General features: G+C 45.7%; 1 protein-coding gene across 2 annotated transcripts in view; it reads left to right on the top strand.

The window, feature by feature from the left end:
- Positions 1–5,467: 5,467 nt before the first annotated feature.
- The window catches only part of slc24a2a (solute carrier family 24 member 2a), a 41,566-nt gene continuing 26,696 nt past the window's right edge, over positions 5,468–20,337 (top strand). For both annotated transcript variants that reach the window (XM_081714791.1, XM_035529979.2), the window contains exons 1-2: positions 5,468–5,920; positions 7,286–8,251. In XM_081714791.1, the coding sequence (XP_081570917.1) occupies positions 7,418–8,251 (834 nt within the window). In that variant the 5' untranslated portion in view covers positions 5,468–5,920; positions 7,286–7,417. The remainder of the gene's footprint in view (positions 5,921–7,285; positions 8,252–20,337) is intronic.

Raw genomic sequence — 20,337 nt, 5'->3', positions numbered from 1 at the left:
TTATTAAAGCACAACAACCATCTGCTCACTCGCCACACACACAGCCACCACCTTGTTTCTCTATTGCATTGGCTACTGGGGATCCCTGAGCCACACACAGAGGTGTGGGCGATGCAGAAGTAGTGGGCGGGGCGGTGAGCAGAGTGGGCGGGGCCAGTGCTGTAAGCTCCTCGGTAAAGGTACGGCTGGCCAGTGAGTCTCTGCGATTTCTGGTGTTCCCGTGAATCGTTTAGAATTAATTTAACCTCAAAACGGACTTCACAGTTAAAAAACAAAGAAAGTGCAAAGATGTGCAGAATACTTATAAAAACTGACTAATGAACCAACTAAAAACTTCGAGCTACGGTGATGCCTGCTTGAGCTGTTTGATGGGTGAACGGTTCATAATTCAGTGCTGCATTAGTCATTATAATGTCCATTGATTGATATAGTGACGTCAGGTGTGATGTCACGGTGCGATGTCACGGTGAATTGGGAAAACCATTCTTCTACTATTTGCAAAGTTTTTGTTTGTTTGTTTGTTGCGGGCTTTTGCGATGTTGGTGTTTGAAACGCGTCGGTGTCCCGGGACCCCCCGCGCAACGCGCTCAGGCCTTGCTTGCGCGCCTGTCCTCGGGTTGTATCTCGCGCGGAGTCTTGCGCGTTCTCCTGGAGCAGGAGAGGGGCGCGCGGTGTCCCATGCGGCGTGAGTCTCCTCTTCTCGCTTCTGAAATGTTCGGACGTCCGGCGAGAGTTCGCGCAGGGAAATGTTAGTGAGCGAAAAGCACTAAATTCGGGATTTTTTGTTGTTGGTGGTGGGTTTTGGTTTGTTTGGGGTTTTTTTTTGCGATTTTTAAAGCACCCCATAAGTTTTAAACGAACAGAAAGGTTGTGTAACCTCCCTTTTATTATTAATCTGTCATGAGAAATGAAACGGTTTTTGGTCGTTTATGTGTAATGTTTTATTGATGAAAAATAAGGTTCATTTAATCAGTTGTGACCCGATTTAGCCATATACTAACAGCTAGCTTTTGAAAATGATACATATTCCATATTATAAACCATGTCTGACAGGTTCCCCTCTCTCTCTCTCTCTCTCTCTCTCTCTCTCTCTCTCTCTCTCTCTCTCTCTCTCTCTCTCTCTCTCTCTCTCTCTCTCTCTCTCTCTCTCTCTCTCTCTCGTATGTTTTTATATGATGCACTGTTAATCCAGCATCTAGCGCTAACTTCTCAATCAAGTCAGTTTAAAGTTCGGTGCCATTGTTTTCTAGCACGGTAAATGTTAGCCAATACCGCCCTCTGCTGTTTAAATAGCAGCATCACGCCCCGGCGTCCCTTTGTGCGGACGTTTTATAGTAAAGGGAACGTCAGAATTTTTTTTGCTTGTTTGTTTTGCAGTTAGCACTACGTATTATTAAACACGAACAGCGTTTTTTCCAGGTAGAATTCTACTAAAGTTTAAATTTAGCTGTAGCTTCCTTCGCTCACTGATTGATAGAGAGAAGAAGAAGATATGATTTCACTTTTACATACTGTGCTGTTATTTTCTTTACACAAAACGTTTCATCTTCTGCAGGATGTGTGAGAACAGAGCTCCGAAAGGCAAAGTCAGTAACGACGACTCGAGAAGCTCAAGGGCCCCAGGGGTGTTCCAGTCCTCCCTCCTTCTGAGAATATCCTGAGAGCTTGCCGTTTGTGAAGGTCACACAATTCCAGGAGAAGTGCGCACAAGTATAAGACTCCAAAAATATGAAAAAGTTTTAAAGCTCCTTACATAATATACATAAATGATGTGTGCATGCAGGTTTAAGGTCAGATATTCTGAGCAGCACAGTGAGCACCAGGAAACCTGCTGTGAGATTATACAGATTCTAGTGTTTGTGATTCTAGTCATCACAAACCTGCCATCTCTTTGTCTCATTAAAATTGTAAAAATCTCCTCATGCCATCTCAGAACATCTCACATTTTCTCACACCTTACCACAATGTCTCAAATCTCACAACCATGAACACTGACCACAGACAGATGCTGCAGCCTTGTCTTATATGAAGGTGCTCTCTCTGAAACATCAGCCCATTTCTCTAGAAACCTTGTGTACTTCACTACTACTTCAATTTTCTATCTATCTATCTATCTATCTATCTATCTATCTATCTATCTATCTATCTATCTATCTATCTATCTATCTATCTATCTATCTATCTATCTATCTATCTATCTATCTATCTAGCTATCTTTTCTATGCAGGCCCCTCGGTCATATTAAGTCTATAGGTGTGTGAAAGGTTTAGGTAGCAGAATAGTGAGTGGTAATAGGGTCGAAGTCTTGTGTTCTATTTAATATATTGTCAAATTTAAGCTTGTTTTGTGCAGTAGTGTATAATTAATACATTGATTGCCTAACAAATTCAAACTCAGGATACCCATTAGTGCCAAATCATTTCAAGCATTCACTTTTTCATTATCATGTGACAAACCCCACCTCCAAACTCAGTGGCTAATGTGCTTCCCTTGTACTCAGGAGGTTCCCTCCACCACCAGGTTGTCACTGTGGGGCCCCAGAGCAAGACCCTTAACCCTCAATTGTACTCAGTCATAATTGTAACTTGCTTTGCATAAAGCACTAGTTTTGATCTTACTTGGTACGTCTGGTGATGGCAGCTATGAAGAAGAGAAGTGTTATATGACAGCTGGTCCTGTCTGTGATCTGGACCGTAAAGATGCTAGTCTTTATAACCAGCCCTGCTTAAAAGGCCTTGCGTGTCAGCGTGATGCATAGATATACAGTATGAAGTCTTTTCTCGGTTAAAAACGCTTCCGACTGCTAAAAATAAACTTCTCAGCTCGCTGCCTGGAACAGATTCCATACAGAAACATTCTCCTGATCTGATTGCAGTTGTTGTCAGTTCTCAGGCCACTAAATCCAATGCAAAAAATTAGAGGTGTGTGTCCCGGTCGAGAGAGACTGTTAGCAACCCGTCTCTCCCACTCTGGTAGATACCACGACTGCTTTGCTCACACTTCACCCACTGGTACAGGAATTCTGCGGTGTGGTGGGAAAACCGCATTGCTCACGTCAGGCTCTGCTGGTCTCCCTCCACTGTGTTCGGGTGCTTCTCAGTCAACAGTCACAGTCACAGAGAACTGACTGTTGTACGCAGCTGTTTTCATCTTTCTCTCTCTTCCTGTTTCTCTCCATGTCTTCCTTTCTGTCTGTCTGTGTCCTCAGAATTTGCTGACTCTGGTGAGTGAGTTATCCTCTAAAGCCTCTCATCCCCACCTCCTGCACTCCACTGCTGTCTGTGCACTCAGACTCACTGAGACTCACGCACCCGTCTGTCCTCACCAGTGACCAACAATAACCACCTTCTCGCTCATTTTATTTTGTCTCAAATGTTTGTTTTTTAGCTTGTTTTTTGTTGATTTGTTTGTTATTTGTCTCCACTCCTTTAGTGTATTGCCTGCCAGGGTATTCCCAGATGTGTGTGTGTGATTGTGTGTGTGTGTGTGTGTGTGTGTGTGTGTAATGCCTCCTACTAGTCTTCCTCTTTGTCATGAGCCATTTTATTCAAGCTCGAGCTGGAGCTCATTAGATTCGAGTGCTGGATATATACTCTCTCCCCACTTCATTAGAGTGCTGGATATATACTCTCCCCACTTCATTAGAGTGCTGGATATATACTCTCCCCACTTCATTAGAGTGCTGGATATATACTCTCTCCCCACTTCATTAGAGTAGAGTGCTGGATATATACTCTCTACCCATTTCATTAGAGTAGAGTGCTGGATAGATACTCTCTCCCCAGTTCATTAGAGTGCTGGATTTGTACTCTCTACCCACTTCATTAGATTAGAGTGTTGGATATATACTCTCCCCACTTCATTAGAGTGCTGGATATATACTCTCCCCACTTCTTTAGTGTGCTGGATATATATTCTCCCCCAATTCATTAGAGTAGAGTGCTGGATATATACTCTCTCCCCAATTCATTAGTGTGCTGGATATATACTCTCTACCCAATTTATTAATTTAGAGTGCTGGATATATACTCTCTCCACTTCATTAGAGTGCTGGATATATACTCTCCCTACTTCATTAGATTAGAGTGCTGGATATATACTCTCTACCCACTTTATTCGATTAGAGTGCTGGATATATACTCTCTAACCACTTTATTAATTTAGAGTGCTGGATATATGCTCTCCCCACTTTATTAGAGTGCTGGATATATACTCTCCCCACTTCATTAGAGTGCTGGATATATACTTTCTCCCAACTTCTTTAGATTATCTTGCTGGATATATACTCTCCCTACTTCATTAGATTAGCGTGTTGGATATATACGCTCTCCCCACTTCATTAGATTCGAGTGCTGGATATATACTTTCCCCACTTCATTAGCATGCTGGATATATATTCTCCCCAATTCATTAGAGTAGAGTGCTGGATATATACTCTCTCCCCACTTCATTAGAGTGTTGGATATATACTCTCCCCACTTCATTAAAGTGCTGGACATATACTCTCTACCCCCTTCATTCACTTAGAGTGCTGGATATATACTTTCTACCCACTTCATTTGAGTGCTGGATTTGTACTCTCTACCCACTTCATTAGAGTAGAGTGCTGGATATATACTCTCTACCCACTTCATTAGAGTAGAGTGCTGGATATATAATCTCTACCCATGTCATTAGAGTAGAGTGCTGGATATATACTCTACCCGCTTCATTAATTTAGAGTGCTGGATATATACTCTCTACCTACTTCATTAGAATGCTGGATATATACTCTTCCCACTTCACTAGAGTGCTGGATATATTCTCTCCGCACTTTTTAGAAAATACCATCATTGGAGTGGCCTACAGCTCCCATCTAAAGCACTGGGCCAGGGCTGGTGAGTTCTTTAGCATCAGAACGAACCATCTGAATCATCACACACACTCCATCATAGTGGAACAGAGAGTTAATGCTGACAGTCTAGAAAATGTCATGAGGCTTAAAAAAACAGCCAACCTCCTGACTCATGCAGTTCTCATCTGCCTCATCAATGTGTCTATCAATCAGAGACTTCGAGAGTGGTTCTTTATATCTGTGTGTGAAGCAGGGGGGACGGTGCATGCATCTGTGTGTGTGACAGAGCCTGAAGAATGAATGTGTGTGTGTGTTTGTGTGTGTGTGTGTGTGTGTGTGTGTGTGTGTGTGTGTGTGTGTGTGTGTATAAGAATGCTAGATGTGTAGGGTAATCATTCCAGGCAGATTCTGTGAAGCATGTCAGTAGAGAAAGGTCCCCCAAACACACACACACACACACACACACACACACACACACACACACACGATTTGTTTCGCTGGAACTGGGGTGATAAACCTTAACTTTACTTGCCCAAAAACACCATTTGCACAGCTGACGTTCTGTCCCCCTCCATTCAGAAACAAAACCAAACTTCTGCTACTAACATTCCTGACTCAGTGCATCCGTTTATAACCATATGAGAGAGAGAGAGAGAGAGAGAGAGAGAGAGAGAGAGAGAGAGAGAGAGAAGGAAGGATGGATGTTTTAAGTGTTTAAGAACAGCTCATGGAAAAAGGTGGACAAACAGACCACAAGGTGGTATTCAACAGAACAGAGCACCCGGTCTCCTCGTTGTAGGAGAGTTTTTGAAGAAAGCATCCTTGATGGCAGCATGAACATCAACATAAACCACCCGAGCATCGTACCCACACCTCCAACAGCTTCTGCAACTGGGAGGAGTGGGTCTGCAGCCCAGCCTCACGGAGCTCCGCCCCATGCACCGTCATCGTCATCGTCACCGTCACCGACACGCTCGAGCCAGAGCGAGAGGGCACGAGTTCGGACGCACACGGGCTCCCGACGTGCTGCTGCTGCTGTTGCTGCTGCTGCTGCTCGCGCCTGCGTTTGCTCTGCCTCCAATAGATGTGAGTAGAGACGTGCGCGAGTCTGGCTCGGTTCTGCCCGTCCTGGCACGCTCCGGTGGCGTGCCCGCTGATGCGTCTTCTGATGCGTCTTCTGCTTTCTCAAATGTTGGCATTTGTTCTGCGCGTTTCGGGCGAGCGCGGATCTGCTGGTAGTTTCAGTGTCCGTTAAAAGGACGCGAGCACCGTGAGCTCTCGGGCTGATTCTCGGTGCTGTTCCGGTGCAGGTGTGACAACCATGATGTGGAGCGCGCAAGCACATCTCAGATCGCAGGTGTGAGGGGAATGTTGTCTGTGCGGAGCTTTGACTCGAGGCTTTGGGGAACCAGTCCATGAAGTGTTTTCTGAAACTGTCCGGCTGACTAATTGTACGGATCCTAAAACGCCACGCGTCGCTTAACCGATCCGTCCACGGGCGGATGGCCAGCTATCCCGTTACAGGACCGATGGACGGCACGTTCGCGTCAGGCTTCCATTCAAATAGTGCTTCGTTATGTTCTCTCTCTCTCTCTCTCTCTCTCTCTCACTCTCTCTACGCTAACAGGGAGCAGGGCTGCGTTTCGGGGATTTAGTGGGTCGTGCGCTTAGATAGACGCTTCTCAGATAAAGTGCCGGAGTTCCGCGAGCCTCGCTGTGCTGAAATGGTGCTGGTAGCTGTGTGTAGTTGTATAGTTTAATTCTGTGCTGTCGCATCCAGTTCCTCCAGGCCTCTTTTTTTAACATGACTTGACATTTAGGAATAACTGACATGCGGGAGCGCTGTTAACCAGTTAAGTGACGCAAATGGGGCTTGTTTAACGGACAGTAAACTGCGTGCGACGTGGCTCCTGCTTCTGATAATCTGGTGCTGTGTCTCTTTGGGGGGAAAATGCAAATCTCGTTTCTTCTCCGCGGAGCGCAGTAACCTAATGCCTAATGTAAACCCTAATAATAGCGCGCGCCCAACAGTCTCTACAGTAACACGAGGAGCTGACGCGCCCCCGCGCCCTGGAAACACCTGTCTGCTCCTCCACCTGAACGGGGATGCAGAATCTCGCAGTGCTGCACGCCAGTTCTCACACCGTCGCGCATCGCTGAATCTGACGTATTCAATCCCCTCAGTCCCGGAAGACGGCGGTTTTGACATTGCATCCTTTCATAGTGACCTTGAGCGTGCACACACAGCTGAGCACTGAGCGCCAGAGCAGACAGCACCAGGAGACTTCCCCCTGGTTCTCAGCAGGCCGAGACACTCTCCCTTCTGTCTGCCTCTCTCGCACTCGCATTTAAATCTATATGTGTGTGCGCGCCTGTGCGTGCTGAGTTGGCCGCTCATGTGTTGTAGAGGTAGGGCATGGCGGTAACCTTGATGTTGCTGTTATCGTCCAGGCTACTATGAGAAAACCACTGGTGCGCTGAGGGACGTCTGGATTCAGCCGGTTTCCTGGGAGGCAGCATGTGTGGCGTGTGAAAGTCCCACCTGGCGTGCCTGTGACACAGTGTCTAGCCGAGCCATCCGCCATGGGTCTGGGGTGCCACTTGGACCCGGAGCGCCGGATGTGGGAACGCCGGGTGCTGGAACGTCGGCGAGTCCGGTGCGCGCGGAGAAAGCTGCACCCGACGCGGGTGCTCACACTCCTCCTCGGCCTCCTGGCAGTAAGTTCCCTTCCCTTCTCTCTACGTGCCTTCTTCTCATGGGGTTCTGCCTCTCAGTGGGAGGGGCTACAGGGTCCCGCCCCTCACAGGACACTGCTGTCAGCGGCAGAGGCCAATGAGAGCCACGGGGAGTACCCCGAGGACCTGTTCTCCCTGGAGGAGAGACGCCGGGGCGCCGTGGCGCTGCACATGATTGGCATGCTCTACATGTTCATCGCGCTCGCCATCGTCTGCGACGAGTTCTTCGTCCCTGCCCTCACCGTCATCATCGAGAAGCTGGCCATCTCCGACGACGTGGCCGGCGCCACCTTCATGGCCGCCGGAGGCTCCGCCCCCGAGCTGTTCACCTCCGTGATCGGCGTGTTCATCTCCCACAGCAACGTGGGCATCGGCACCATCGTGGGCTCGGCCGTCTTCAACATCCTGTTCGTGATCGGCATGTGCGCCGTCTTCTCCAAGGAGATCCTCAACCTGACATGGTGGCCGCTCTTCCGAGACGTCTCCTTCTACATCCTGGACCTGGTTATGCTGATCGTCTTCTTCCTGGACAACCACATCAGCTACGGCGAGAGCATTGCGCTGCTGTTAGCCTACGCCACCTACGTGCTCTTCATGAAGTACAACAGCCACGTGGAGACGCTCGTCAAGGGCTTGCTGAACCGTAACCAGGTAGTGGAGGTTGTGGAGCCCCAGCCCAAGGTGAGCCCCACTCCACCCCTCCTCCCAACCACCGTACACACACCTGTACCTCCACCTCAGGCAGCTGGTAGGACAGGGGCGAGGAGATCTGCACTGGCAGTGTACTGCAGCTTTACTTCTGCCACAGTACGTGTGCCTGCGATTCAAAAACACAAGTTGCACACCGAAGAGTTGACCCTCCATGTTGCCTGGCAACAGGTAGCAATTTGTTTAGTGGGCTAGGCGGCACTACTTGCACTCAAACGTGCACACACACACACACACACACACACACACACACACACACACACACACATTCTCATCGCTCATTTCAGTAGTTGTGCACAGATTAAATACTTTATCCACCTGCACATTGTCTTGTGGTAAGATGCACCCGTATAAGCTGTAGGAATCCTCCGTGTACCGTGTCCTGTAGTCCTGTTTGTTTCTGACATTTTGAGAGTTCTCAGAGGCCTCAGTTCAGAGTTCAGAATGCCTATTTTACCCAGCCATGTCAGAATAAGGTTGTTCCCGGATCAGCTTTTGCCTAATCGTGTCCTCATTCTAAGTCTGGAGGCCCAGAAGTGACTCCAGAATTGCATTCTGAAGTGCATCATGCATACATGTCTGAGTGTTTACCAGCGTACTTGAAATAGCATCCTGTCAAAACCCTAAATACACCGGTCCATCTATGTACAGCTATTTGCTACTAAAGTACATTTTCATCTTACACTTGGGATTGTTTCATGTATACATGTGTCTTCAGTGTGTGTCAGTGTGTGCATGTGCCTGTATGTGTGTGTCTTGAGTGTGTGTGTGTGTTTCAATGACTTACTTCCATTTACATCTATATTTACAGCACGATGCTATGGCGGTTTTTTTTTTCCCCGCAGAAGCGACCTCAATAAATGTTTAGTCGTCTCTGTGTAAGTAGATTCCTCGCGCAAATGCATTAGGAAACTAAGATTCCATTATGTTTAGAACCTGTCAGAGAGAATATACACAAGGAAAATACACACAAGGAAAATACACACAAGTAATGAGAGAGAAATGTTTCATGGGGGACACTGATTCAGTGCTTGGGCCATGAGATACAGAGATTGGTGAGATCGGGGCTTGCAGATAGGAGGGAGCAGGTCCATTTTTGGCTTTGTAGGCAAGTGTCAGGGTTTTATATCCTGTGTGTGTGTGTGTGTGTGTGTGTGTGTGTGTATGTGTGTGTGAGAGAGAGAGAGAGAGAGAGAGAGAGTGTGTGTGTGTGTGTGTGTGTGTGTGTGTGTGTGTGTGTGTGAGAGAGAGAGAGAGATTCAGGTCTGATATTTGTGTACTAGGAGTCAGAGTCCGGTCTGATATTTGTTAGGTGGTACATGTTCAGCTTTTGGAAATGATGTCTGCCTGGTTTATCCAAATATGTTGTTGTTGTGTAGTAAATTACCATGCACTTACTGAATCCATCACACCACTCTCTGTCTGTAAGCTGTATGGAACGTTTTGGTGTTGCTCAGCCCTTAGGAAGGATGGTTTTCTGGACGTCCCTGTAAGACCTTCTAAACTTTTGTGAGAGCTGAGGAAGTATTACAGTTGGCGTCAGAGGTATTGCTTAGGGTTAGAGTTAGAGTTAGGGTCAGGGTAGAGTTAGAGTTAGAGTTGGGGTCAGGTTAGAGTTAGAGTTAGAGTTGGGGTCAGGGTAGAGTTAGAGTTAGAGTTGGGGTCAGGTTAGAGTTAGAGTTAGAGTTGGGGTCAGGGTAGAGTTAGAGTTAGAGTTGGGGTCAGGTTAGAGTTAGAGTTAGAGTTGGGGTCAGGTTAGAGTTAGAGTTAGAGTTGGGGTCAGGTTAGAGTTAGAGTTAGAGTTAGGGTCAGGGTAGAGTTAGAGTTAGAGTTAGGGTCAGGGTAGAGTTAGAGTTAGAGTTGGGGTCAGGTTAGGGTTAGAGTTAGAGTTAGGGTCAGGGTAGAGTTAGAGTTAGAGTTGGGGTCAGGTTAGAGTTAGAGTTAGAGTTGGGGTCAGGGTAGAGTTAGAGTTAGAGTTGGGGTCAGGTTAGAGTTAGAGTTAGAGTTGGGGTCAGGTTAGAGTTAGAGTTAGAGTTGGGGTCAGGTTAGAGTTAGAGTTAGAGTTGGGGTCAGGTTAGGGTTAGAGTTAGAGTTGGGGTCAGGTTAGAGTTAGAGTTAGAGTTGGGGTCAGGTTAGGGTTAGAGTTAGAGTTGGGGTCAGGTTAGGGTTAGAGTTAGAGTTGGGGTCAAGTTAGGGTTAGAGTTGGGATCATGTTACGGTTAGAGTTAGAGTTGAGGTCAGGTTAGGGTTTGAGTTGGGATCATGTTACGGTTAGAGTTAGAGTTGGGGTCAGGTTAGGGTTAGAGTTAGAGTTGGGGTCAGGTTAGGGTTAGAGTTAGAGTTGGGGTCAGGTTAGGGTTAGAGTTAGAGTTGGGGTCAGGTTAGGGTTAGAGTTAGAGTTGGGGTCAGGTTAGGGTTAGAGTTGGGATCATGTTACGGTTAGAGTTAGAGTTGGGGTCAGGTTAGGGTTAGAGTTGGGGTTGGAGTCAGGTTAGGGTTAGCGTTAGAGTTGGGGTCAGGTTAGGGTTAGAGTTGGGGTTGGGGTCAGGTTAGGGTTAGCGTTAGAGTTGGGATCATGTTACGGTTAGAGTTAGAGTTGAGGTCAGGTTAGGGTTTGAGTTGGGATCATGTTACGGTTAGAGTTAGAGTTGGGGTCAGGTTAGGGTTAGAGTTAGAGTTGGGGTCAGGTTAGGGTTAGAGTTAGAGTTGGGGTCAGGTTAGGGTTAGAGTTAGAGTTGGGGTCAGGTTAGGGTTAGAGTTGGGGTTGGGGTCAGGTTAGGGTTAGCGTTAGAGTTGGGGTCAGGTTAGGGTTAGAGTTGGGATCATGTTACGGTTAGAGTTAGAGTTGAGGTCAGGTTAGGGTTTGAGTTGGGATCATGTTACGGTTAGAGTTAGAGTTGGGGTCAGGTTAGGGTTAGAGTTGGGATCAGGTTAGGGTTAGAGTTAGAGTTGGGATCATGTTATGGTTAGAGTTAGAGTTGGGGTCAGGTTAGGGTTAGAGTTAGAGTTGGGGTCAGGTTAGGGTTAGAGTTGGGATCATGTTACGGTTAGAGTTAGAGTTGGGGTCAGGTTAGGGTTAGAGTTAGAGTTGGGGTCAGGTTAGGGTTAGAGTTGGGGTTGGGGTCAGGTTAGGGTTAGCGTTAGAGTTGGGGTCAGGTTAGGGTTAGAGTTGGGATCATGTAACGGTTAGAGTTAGAGTTGAGGTCAGGTTAGGGTTTGAGTTGGGATCATGTTGCGGTTAGAGTTAGAGTTGGGGTCAGGTTAGGGTTAGAGTTAGAGTTGGGGTCAGGTTAGGGTTAGAGTTAGAGTTGGGGTCAGGTTAGGGTTAGAGTTGGGATCATGTTACGGTTAGAGTTAGAGTTGGGGTCAGGTTAGGGTTAGTGTTAGAGTTGGGGTCAGGTTAGGGTTAGCGTTAGAGTTGGGGTCAGGTTAGGGTTTGAGTTGGAATCATGTTACAGTTAGAGTTGGGATCAGGTTAGGGTTAGAGTTAGAGTTGGGGTCAGATTATGGTTAGAGTTAGAGTTGGGGTCAGGTTAGGGTTAGAGTTGGGATCATGTTACGGTTAGAGTTGGGGTTGGGGTCAGGTTAGGGTTAGGATTAGACATGGGGTCAGGTTAGGGTTAGAGTTGGAATCATGTTACGGTTAGAGTTAGAGTTGGGGTCAGGTTAGGGTTAGAGTTGGGATCATGTTACGTTTAGAGTTAGAGTTGAGGTCAGGTTAGAGTTAGAGTTGGGATCATGTTACGGTTAGAGTTAGAGTTGGGGTCAGGTTAGGGTTAGAGTTAGAGTTGGGGTCAGGTTAGGGTTAGGATTAGACATGGGGTCAGGTTAGGGTTAGAGTTGGAATCATGTTACGGTTAGAGTTAGAGTTGGGGTCAGGTTAGGGTTAGAGTTGGGATCATGTTACGTTTAGAGTTAGAGTTGAGGTCAGGTTAGAGTTAGAGTTGGGATCATGTTACGGTTAGAGTTAGAGTTGGGGTCAGGTTAGGGTTATAGTTAGAGTTGGGGTCAGGTTAGGGTTAGAGTTAGAGTTGGGGTCAGGTTAGGGTTAGAGTTAGAGTTGGGGTCAGGTTAGGGTTAGAGTTGGGGTTGGGGTCAGGTTAGGGTCAGCGTTAGAGTTGGGATCAGGTTAGGGTTAGAGTTGGGATCATGTTACGGTTAGAGTTAGAGTTGGGGTCAGGTTAGGGTTAGAGTTGGGATCATGTTATGGTTAGAGTTGGGGTTGGGGTCAGGTTAGGGTTAGGATTAGACATGGGGTCAGGTTAGGGTTAGAGTTGGGGTTGGGGTCAGGTTAGGGTTAGTGTTAGAGTTGGGGTCAGGTTAGGGTTAGGATTAGACTTTGAGTCAGGTTAGGGTTAGAGTTATTATGATAAGGGATGAACAATTCTGGTCAATTTCTGATCAATAAGCAGTTTTGGTGCTGTGTAAATTGTGTAAATTCTGTGTATTCCTGGTCCATATAATCTTATATCTATCAGTCACACGTTTTTCATGTTCCTACTGGAAAAGAATCCGTAGAAAGAATGCAGTAGCTGTTCCTCTTTATTTACCTACTATTGATAAGATTCTTGTTATAATTTATATAATTACAAGAACAATAATGTAGAAATAATAGTCTTTGGACTGCATTCTTTCTACATCATAATTTCAGAATAGATTAATAGTGAATAGTTTGATTATACTAGATAGACAGAATGAGGAGCCGAGTGCACGCAGACGAAGCGCATGAGACATCTTGTCGAGGGTAACGTGAATGTGTGTCATGCGTTGGTGGGACTTTGGGGCACATGTCCTCAGCAGAGCTTTTCACACACGTGACCTGTGACCCCAGTAATATCAGCAGCTAAGGAGAAACAAATCCTTCATTCTGTTTAAAAAGCCCTCGGAGATATTGAGAGTAGACCACAGGATGACTGCTGATACCATCTGGCTCGACGGCGTGGTGACACAGATTTGGGTGGTGAGATGGTATGCGTTTACCAAGTGCAGCAGGTCGCAACCAGCGGCACAGTGCGGTTAGAACAGCCCACCCCAAACCCCCTCGAGAGTCAGTGGTCCTGTGGGCACAAATGCACCAGCTAGAAAGTTCCTTAACACTGTGCAGCCTTCTGTGGTGTGCCTACAAGGCAGGTGTTTGTAGGAGGGTTTTACGTGGGTTCCCTCATAGCTGCCTCAGCTGCGGGTTAAACCTCATCTAACAGCCTCGGGAAACGCTCTGGAAATGCATAATGAACCTTTAGAACCTTCTAGAACAATGGTTGACTCCAGCTCCTGGTTCACGGTGTGTGCGTGTGTGTGACTATATTGTCCCCACAATGACACGCTTTGTAGGCATTTAGCTGATTCTCCTGCTGAAAACAAAACACAAAATGCAGCCTTCACTGTATTTGTTGTGTTGTTTATTGAAGCTAAATAAAGGGGTAGCGTTACTGAGACTAGTATTATTAGAATTAAAGTTACTGAGATTAATATTAGAGTTATGGAGATTAATATTAGTTAGATTTACTGAGACTAATACTAGTCTCAGTAACTCTAATATTAGAGTTAGACTTACTGGGACTAATGTTAGATGTACTGAAACTAATATTACTCTTACCGAGACTAGTATTAGAGTTAGACTTAGTGACACCAATATTAGTTGGACTTACTGAGTCTAGTGTTAGAGTTACTGAGATTAATGTTAAGGTTAGAGACAGACATAATGGTATTTATCTGCATTGATCAAAGAGAAAACACCATTGAGATAGAAGTGTGAGTGTGTGAGTGAGTGTGTGAGTGAGAGTGTGAGAGAGTGTGTGAGTGAGTGAGTGTGTGGGTGTGTGAGTATGTGAGTGTGTGTGTGTGAGTGAGTGTGTGAGTGAGTGTGTGAGTGAGTGTGTGAGTGAGAGAGTGTGTGAGTGAGTGTGTGAGTGAGTGTGTGGGTGTATGAGTATGTGAGTGTGTGTGTGTGCGTGTGAGTGTGTGCGAGTGAGTGAGTGAGTGTGTGTGTGTGAGTGTGTGTGTGTGTGTGTGTGTAACTGGTAGAGTAAATTTGTGTATGACTGATCTGCTACACTTTGCCGAACCAGAGGAAGGATGTTTTTACCACGGTTCCGATTATCCGATTCTTCCTAAGATCGGATGGATATGAGTTATGAAGTTATGAACTGGGAAAGCTGGGAAGCTTTAACTAAATAAGAATTCATGAAATGTATACATAGACCACGAGAGAGACTTAAAATAGAAGCAGCGAGGTAACCAGCACACCCCACTCTCATTGTACTGACTCATATGTGTGAGGCTGTGCTGGGGAAACACTTGGCTTCAAGCCGTGTTTCTCTGCGAGATGCTGCGCTCAAGACCAGAAGCCTGGAAATCTCAAATGACCTCAAGAGAAAGAGGGAAGGATGGTGAAAGAGGGGACGATGAAGGGAGAGAGGACGTTCAGGACACATCAGTGGAAAGGAATACTTTGTTATTATTGTTGTTCAGAAGAGGGGGTTATACATGCTAATTATGTGTGTGTGTGTGTGTGTGTGTGTGTGTGTGTGTGTGTGTGTGTATACGTGTCTCCGGACATTTGGACTGCGTAGTACCTCGTCCTCGAGTCCATGTTGCGCTGCATGATTCTCCATGAGAGATTTTTGAGCAGATATTGCTGTGACTTGACCTCATCAGACAGTCTGATTCTGTAGATATATTGCTACTTCCTCTATATCTAGTTATCGTGACAGTCAGGAAAAAGCACTACTCATAATCTGTATTAATCTGCAGTAATCTAGTAATATCTAGATGTAAGGATTTCACTTCCTTTTACCTGGAATATTCATAGAAGTGTCTGAGCCTCCTCGTCATTCTGCAGGAGACAGTCTTCTAGCCCCTGTCTTCTGTCTGTCGTATACTGTCATAAATACTGCTTTTGACAGGCTCCTGTGCTGTACCTATAATTGATCTCATTTATCATTTTTCTGAACATTTCCCAGGAAAATGATTGTTATATTTGCTATGTTGGCGTACCTTTAACATGCAAAGAGTCCTGACAAAAATGGTGAAGTGGTGACGTGTGTGTTTGGACGTGTGGTGACGTGTGTGTTTGGACGTGTGGTAACGTGTGTGTTTGGACGTGTGGTGAATTGTGTGTGAGTGTACCACATTACCAGAGTAGCAGAGTATGTGCTCTTCCTTGTATTGTAATGTTACAGTAACTTGCTAAAAAAAATAGCTGGCAAACAAAATAGAAAAAAAATGCTGCCTTCTTAAATGTTACATGTCTCAGAGGCCACTGCGGGTTCATCCTGGAGACAGTGAGATGTTTCATTCACTGATTTTGTGCTTATGAGGTTTAAATACTTGTCTATCCATTAGACTTTAAGGTGTTTTAGTGGTTAACAGGCTTTCAGTGGAAACAAACTCTTTGTGTGTGTGTGTGTGTGTGTGCATGGGCGTGTGTGTGTTTCAGTGGCTGTGCTCCTCTCCATCATGAGGTCTGAATGATGAATGTGATTGTGAACTTTGGGCTGATCTGGGGGGTTTAAACCCTCAAACTCCACTAAAAGTTGTACATCTCTGAACATTCACAGTTACCCCAAAGTAAAGGATGGACATGTATGATTTTGGCTACTACACACTGTTCACCAAATGATGTAAATTGCACATGGATTACACACAAAATGCTCGGTCTTCACGCTGCAGGTGAGATCTTCTTTACATGTCCTATGTGTGTGTGTATTTGTGTGTGCCTGTGTGCATCTGTATGCCTGCATCTTTGTGTGCATATGAATCGTTTTGGATGTCTCTACATCTTTGTGTGTTTGCATATGAATAATTTTGTGTGCGCGCGTGTGTGCATGTGTGTGTGTGCACGTGTGCGTGCATGCACGTGTGTGTGCGTGCGTGCCTGTGTGTGTGCGCGTCTTGGTTTGATTCCAAGCAGTAAGGTCGGCTGCAAGGTGAGGACAGTACGGAGGAGAGAGAGAGCGAGAGAGAGAGAGAGAGAGAGAGAGAAATTTGAAGCCTAATCAATATGAGCTATTTTAAAAGATAAGTGAATTAGCTAATGTAGTAGACACTGTACAAGCAATTCACCAAGGACATGGCTGGCTTTCCCTTACAGAGGCATGATGTGATCTGTGTGTGTGTGTGTGTGTGTGTTGTGTAGAAATCCTTTTGTAACTCTAGTACTTGCTCTGCAGTCCATAAGTAATTGGCCAGTGACACGTTTTTGTTGTTTTGAAAACAGAGTATAAATCTGTACACATTTATCTGGTACATTTATTTATCTGAGACACGTTTATCTGGTATATTGTTATGAACCAAGAATGTGTTGGTGAACTTGACCAAAAAAACACCCAAATACTGAAAGGCCAAGTCACCGGTCACTAAAGGTCTTTCAACAAGCCTAAATCATTCTTAGCAAGGTGACTTCATGTGAGATGAATATCAATGTGGACCAGGGTAATGTGAAATGTGAAACATGGCAGGATAAATGGACTACTCACTAAACGTAGCACACCAGTTCATCTCTGAAACATGGTTTCGTTACCCTGCTCACTGCAGACATTAGGAGGGAAGACACCCAGTGTCTGCTGATGTCTGTGACCCTACAGTCTGCGCTCTACGGCCGCAAGTGCAGCACAGGTTTGTGTCTGTGATGTGCCGTGATTGGCCTGTATTATTTTCACACATTGGGTTGCAGAACCCTCACAGCACTGAAGTTCACATTTTGTAACCATATTAGTTATGCAAAGATATAGGCTATAAATGTTCTAAATTACACCTCTTTATTTATAGTTATATGTATTATGTACTATATATTTGCAGTTATATGTAAACGTGTGTGTGTGTGTGTGTGTGAGAGAGAGAGAGAGAGAGAGAGAGAGAGAGAGAGAGAGAGAGAGAGAGAGAGAGAGAGAGAGAGAACTCGTGTGGCCATGTGAATAAATGTGATATTTTGCAGTTCTAGCTTAAGCACAGTGACTGTTACTGATCTCTGATTTGATCTCTGTCAGGTCTGATTGCAGTCAGGTTCAGTAATGAGCTAAGTGACAGCCTAATTATCCAAATGTCTGAATTCTCTGAGTGAAAATGTCCTGCAGATTGGAGTCATGAAACTGCCAGTTCACCACTTGGTTGGCCCTTGAGTCATTTCCAGGGTGACCCTGACACACACACACACACACACACGCAAACACACACACACTCACACACACACACACACACACACTCACACAAACACGGCAAACACTCACACACACACACACACACACACACACGCACGCATGCATGCACACACACTCACACGCACGCACGCACACACACACGCGCACACACACACGCGCACACACACACAAACACACTCACACACACACACATGCACGCACGCACAAGTAAACTGTGAGAGCTGAGAGTGCACAGCTTTTTTGGGTATACATGTTTGAGCACGACAGGATCCAGCCACTTGTGTCTACAGCATTTGTCATCTCATGCAGCCCATTAATTTGTATTGTAATCAGACAGAACAGAGGTCTTCTGCCTGTTGGTTTGTGCGGTAATCAGACAAAGCAGAGGTCTTCTGCCTGTTGGTTTGTGCGGTAATCAGACAAAGCAGAGGTCTGCTGCCTGTTGGTTTGTGCGGTAATCAGGCAGAGCAGAGGTCTGCTGCCTGTTGGTTTGTGCGGTAATCAGACAAAGTAGAGGTCTGCTGCCTGTTGGTTTGTGCGGTAATCAGGCAGAGCAGAGGTCTTCTGCCTGTTGGTTTGTGCGGTAATCAGACAAAGCAGAGGTCTTCTGCCTGTTGGTTTGTGCGGTAATCAGGCAGAGCAGAGGTCTTCTGCCTGTTGGTTTGTGCGGTAATCAGACAAAGCAGAGGTCTGCTGCCTGTTGGTTTGTGCGGTAATCAGGCAGAGCAGAGGTCTTCTGCCTGTTGGTTTGTGCGGTAATCAGACAAAGCAGAGGTCTGCTGCCTGTTGGTTTGTGCGGTAATCAGACAGAGCAGAGGTCTGCTGCCTGTTGGTTTGTGCGGTAATCAGACAGAGCAGAGGTCTGCTGCCTGTTGGTTTGTGCGGTAATCAGACAGAGCAGAGGTCTTCTGCCTGTTGGTTTGTGCGGTAATCAGACAAAGCAGAGGTCTGCTGCCTGTTGGTTTGTGCGGTAATCAGGCAGAGCAGAGGTCTGCTGCCTGTTGGTTTGTGCGGTAATCAGACAGAGCAGAGGTCTGCTGCCTGTTGGTTTGTGTGGTTTGTGTCTGATTACTTCTCCCACTGTCCACTGCTGTAAAGAAGAGAGCAGCTGCATTAAACACTAAGAGTTCTCTAAGTGTGAGAAGCAAAATAATGCTTGTTCAAAATTAGTTATACAAAACTGAAAGAAATGCAGTGAATTGAAGTCATCTGTTGTACTTCCTGAGACTAGAATTAAAAAAAAAAAAAGTATTATTCTACAATAATCCCTACAGTAGCCAATTAAATGTCAGAATGAAAAATATTTGTTTTTATTTTTCCTCCCAGGTGTGGTCTCTTCTGACCTCTGGCTTTTAGGATCGTTATGTGCAGAGGTCATTTTCACTGCCTCCTGCTGATGTGTTTGTAGCTCAGTAATTAGTTATTCTTCAGGAAAATCAGCTCACTAATTAGCAAGTTGCTTGATTTGTTGTTTGCCAATGAGACACACGTGATTTCCCCCCGAACACTGTGTTTTCAGGGGCCGTCAGATGCGGAAATCAAAGAGCTGTTTTCTGCTGAAGGGTCTTGTCAGCATTTAGCTGACAAGTGGTTAAGACTCTTAACCACTGAGCTACCAAATCATAGAGGTTAGATGTTAGGGAGGACTGTAGCTATGCTTCCTACATGTGCAGATCATCTTACTAAATCAGTCACCATTTTCTAAAATTTGGATGGGGGTTTTGTTCCTGAATTACTACATTAAAGATAAACAAATTTTGTCATCCTCTCCTGGACAGCTGAGGAGAGAATCTAATCCTACTGCATGCTGATTGTAGCTTTAAAACTTTCATCCACCTCCCCGCACGCTGACCGTAGCTTTAACAGCTCCACCTGCTCACTAGCCTGTGAATACGTATGCTGGAGCGTGTAGCGATTTTGCTGGGCGGTGCTATTTATAGCTGCTATTTTCCTACAGCATTGAGTGATTCATGTGCACATCGCACCCCCACCGTGGTACTGCAGCTCAATAAAGTCTTTGGGAAGCCACGGCATCGAGAGGTTGGGATTGATTTTAAAACCTGCTGGGAACGACCTTCCACCAGCTCCTGCTGGGGGCTAATGCGGCGTCGAGTGCTAATCTCGGATCGGACGCAATCTTTCTGTGGACTCTCCTGCCAAGCATTAGAGTTGAGACATGCAACAAACAAACAAACAAACAAAAAAACGCTCATAAATTAACCAGCAATGCAGCCTCATTAATATGGAGAATCGCTATGAGCAGTCAAATCCCAAATTTCCATGCATATCTCTGATTGGTCTGTCTGTGCCAACCCTGGAAGGTTGAACACAGCGCAGGGACAGCATGCTGTAACGCAGCCATATCAATCAAACCTGAATGTACAATACTATATGCAAATGAGAGGGTTACAGTGACAATGTTACAATGAGAGGGTTACAATGAGAGGGTTACAGTGACAATGTTACAATGAGAAAGTTACAGTGAGAGGGTTACAGTGACAATGTTACAATGAGAGAGTTACAGTGAGAGGGTTACAGTGACAATGTTACAATGAGAGAGTTACAGTGAGAGGGTTACAGTGAGACGGTTACAGTGACAATGTTACAATGAGAAAGTTACAGTGAGAGGGTTACAGTGACAATGTTACAATGAGAAAGTTACAGTGAGAGGGTTACAGTGACAAATGTTACATGGTTGGCAGAGAACCATGATAGATAAACTAGAAAGAATATTTAAGTTCAAGACACACACACACAATACAATCATTTGACAAACGCAAAAGTCTGCAGAGAGAAGAACGGCATTCTGGGTGTCCTCGCCATATTCCTTTTACGCTCGGTGACTGGCTCAGTCACGACAATCCAGTGGCAGACGCACTGTGTGGGGTAAATCGCCCAGTC

Source organism: Electrophorus electricus, chromosome 5 (genome assembly GCF_041902795.1).
Source record: "Electrophorus electricus isolate QZ-2024a chromosome 5, ASM4190279v1, whole genome shotgun sequence".
NCBI lineage: Eukaryota > Metazoa > Chordata > Actinopteri > Gymnotiformes > Gymnotidae > Electrophorus > Electrophorus electricus.
This window is presented reverse-complemented; position numbering and strand designations above follow the sequence as displayed.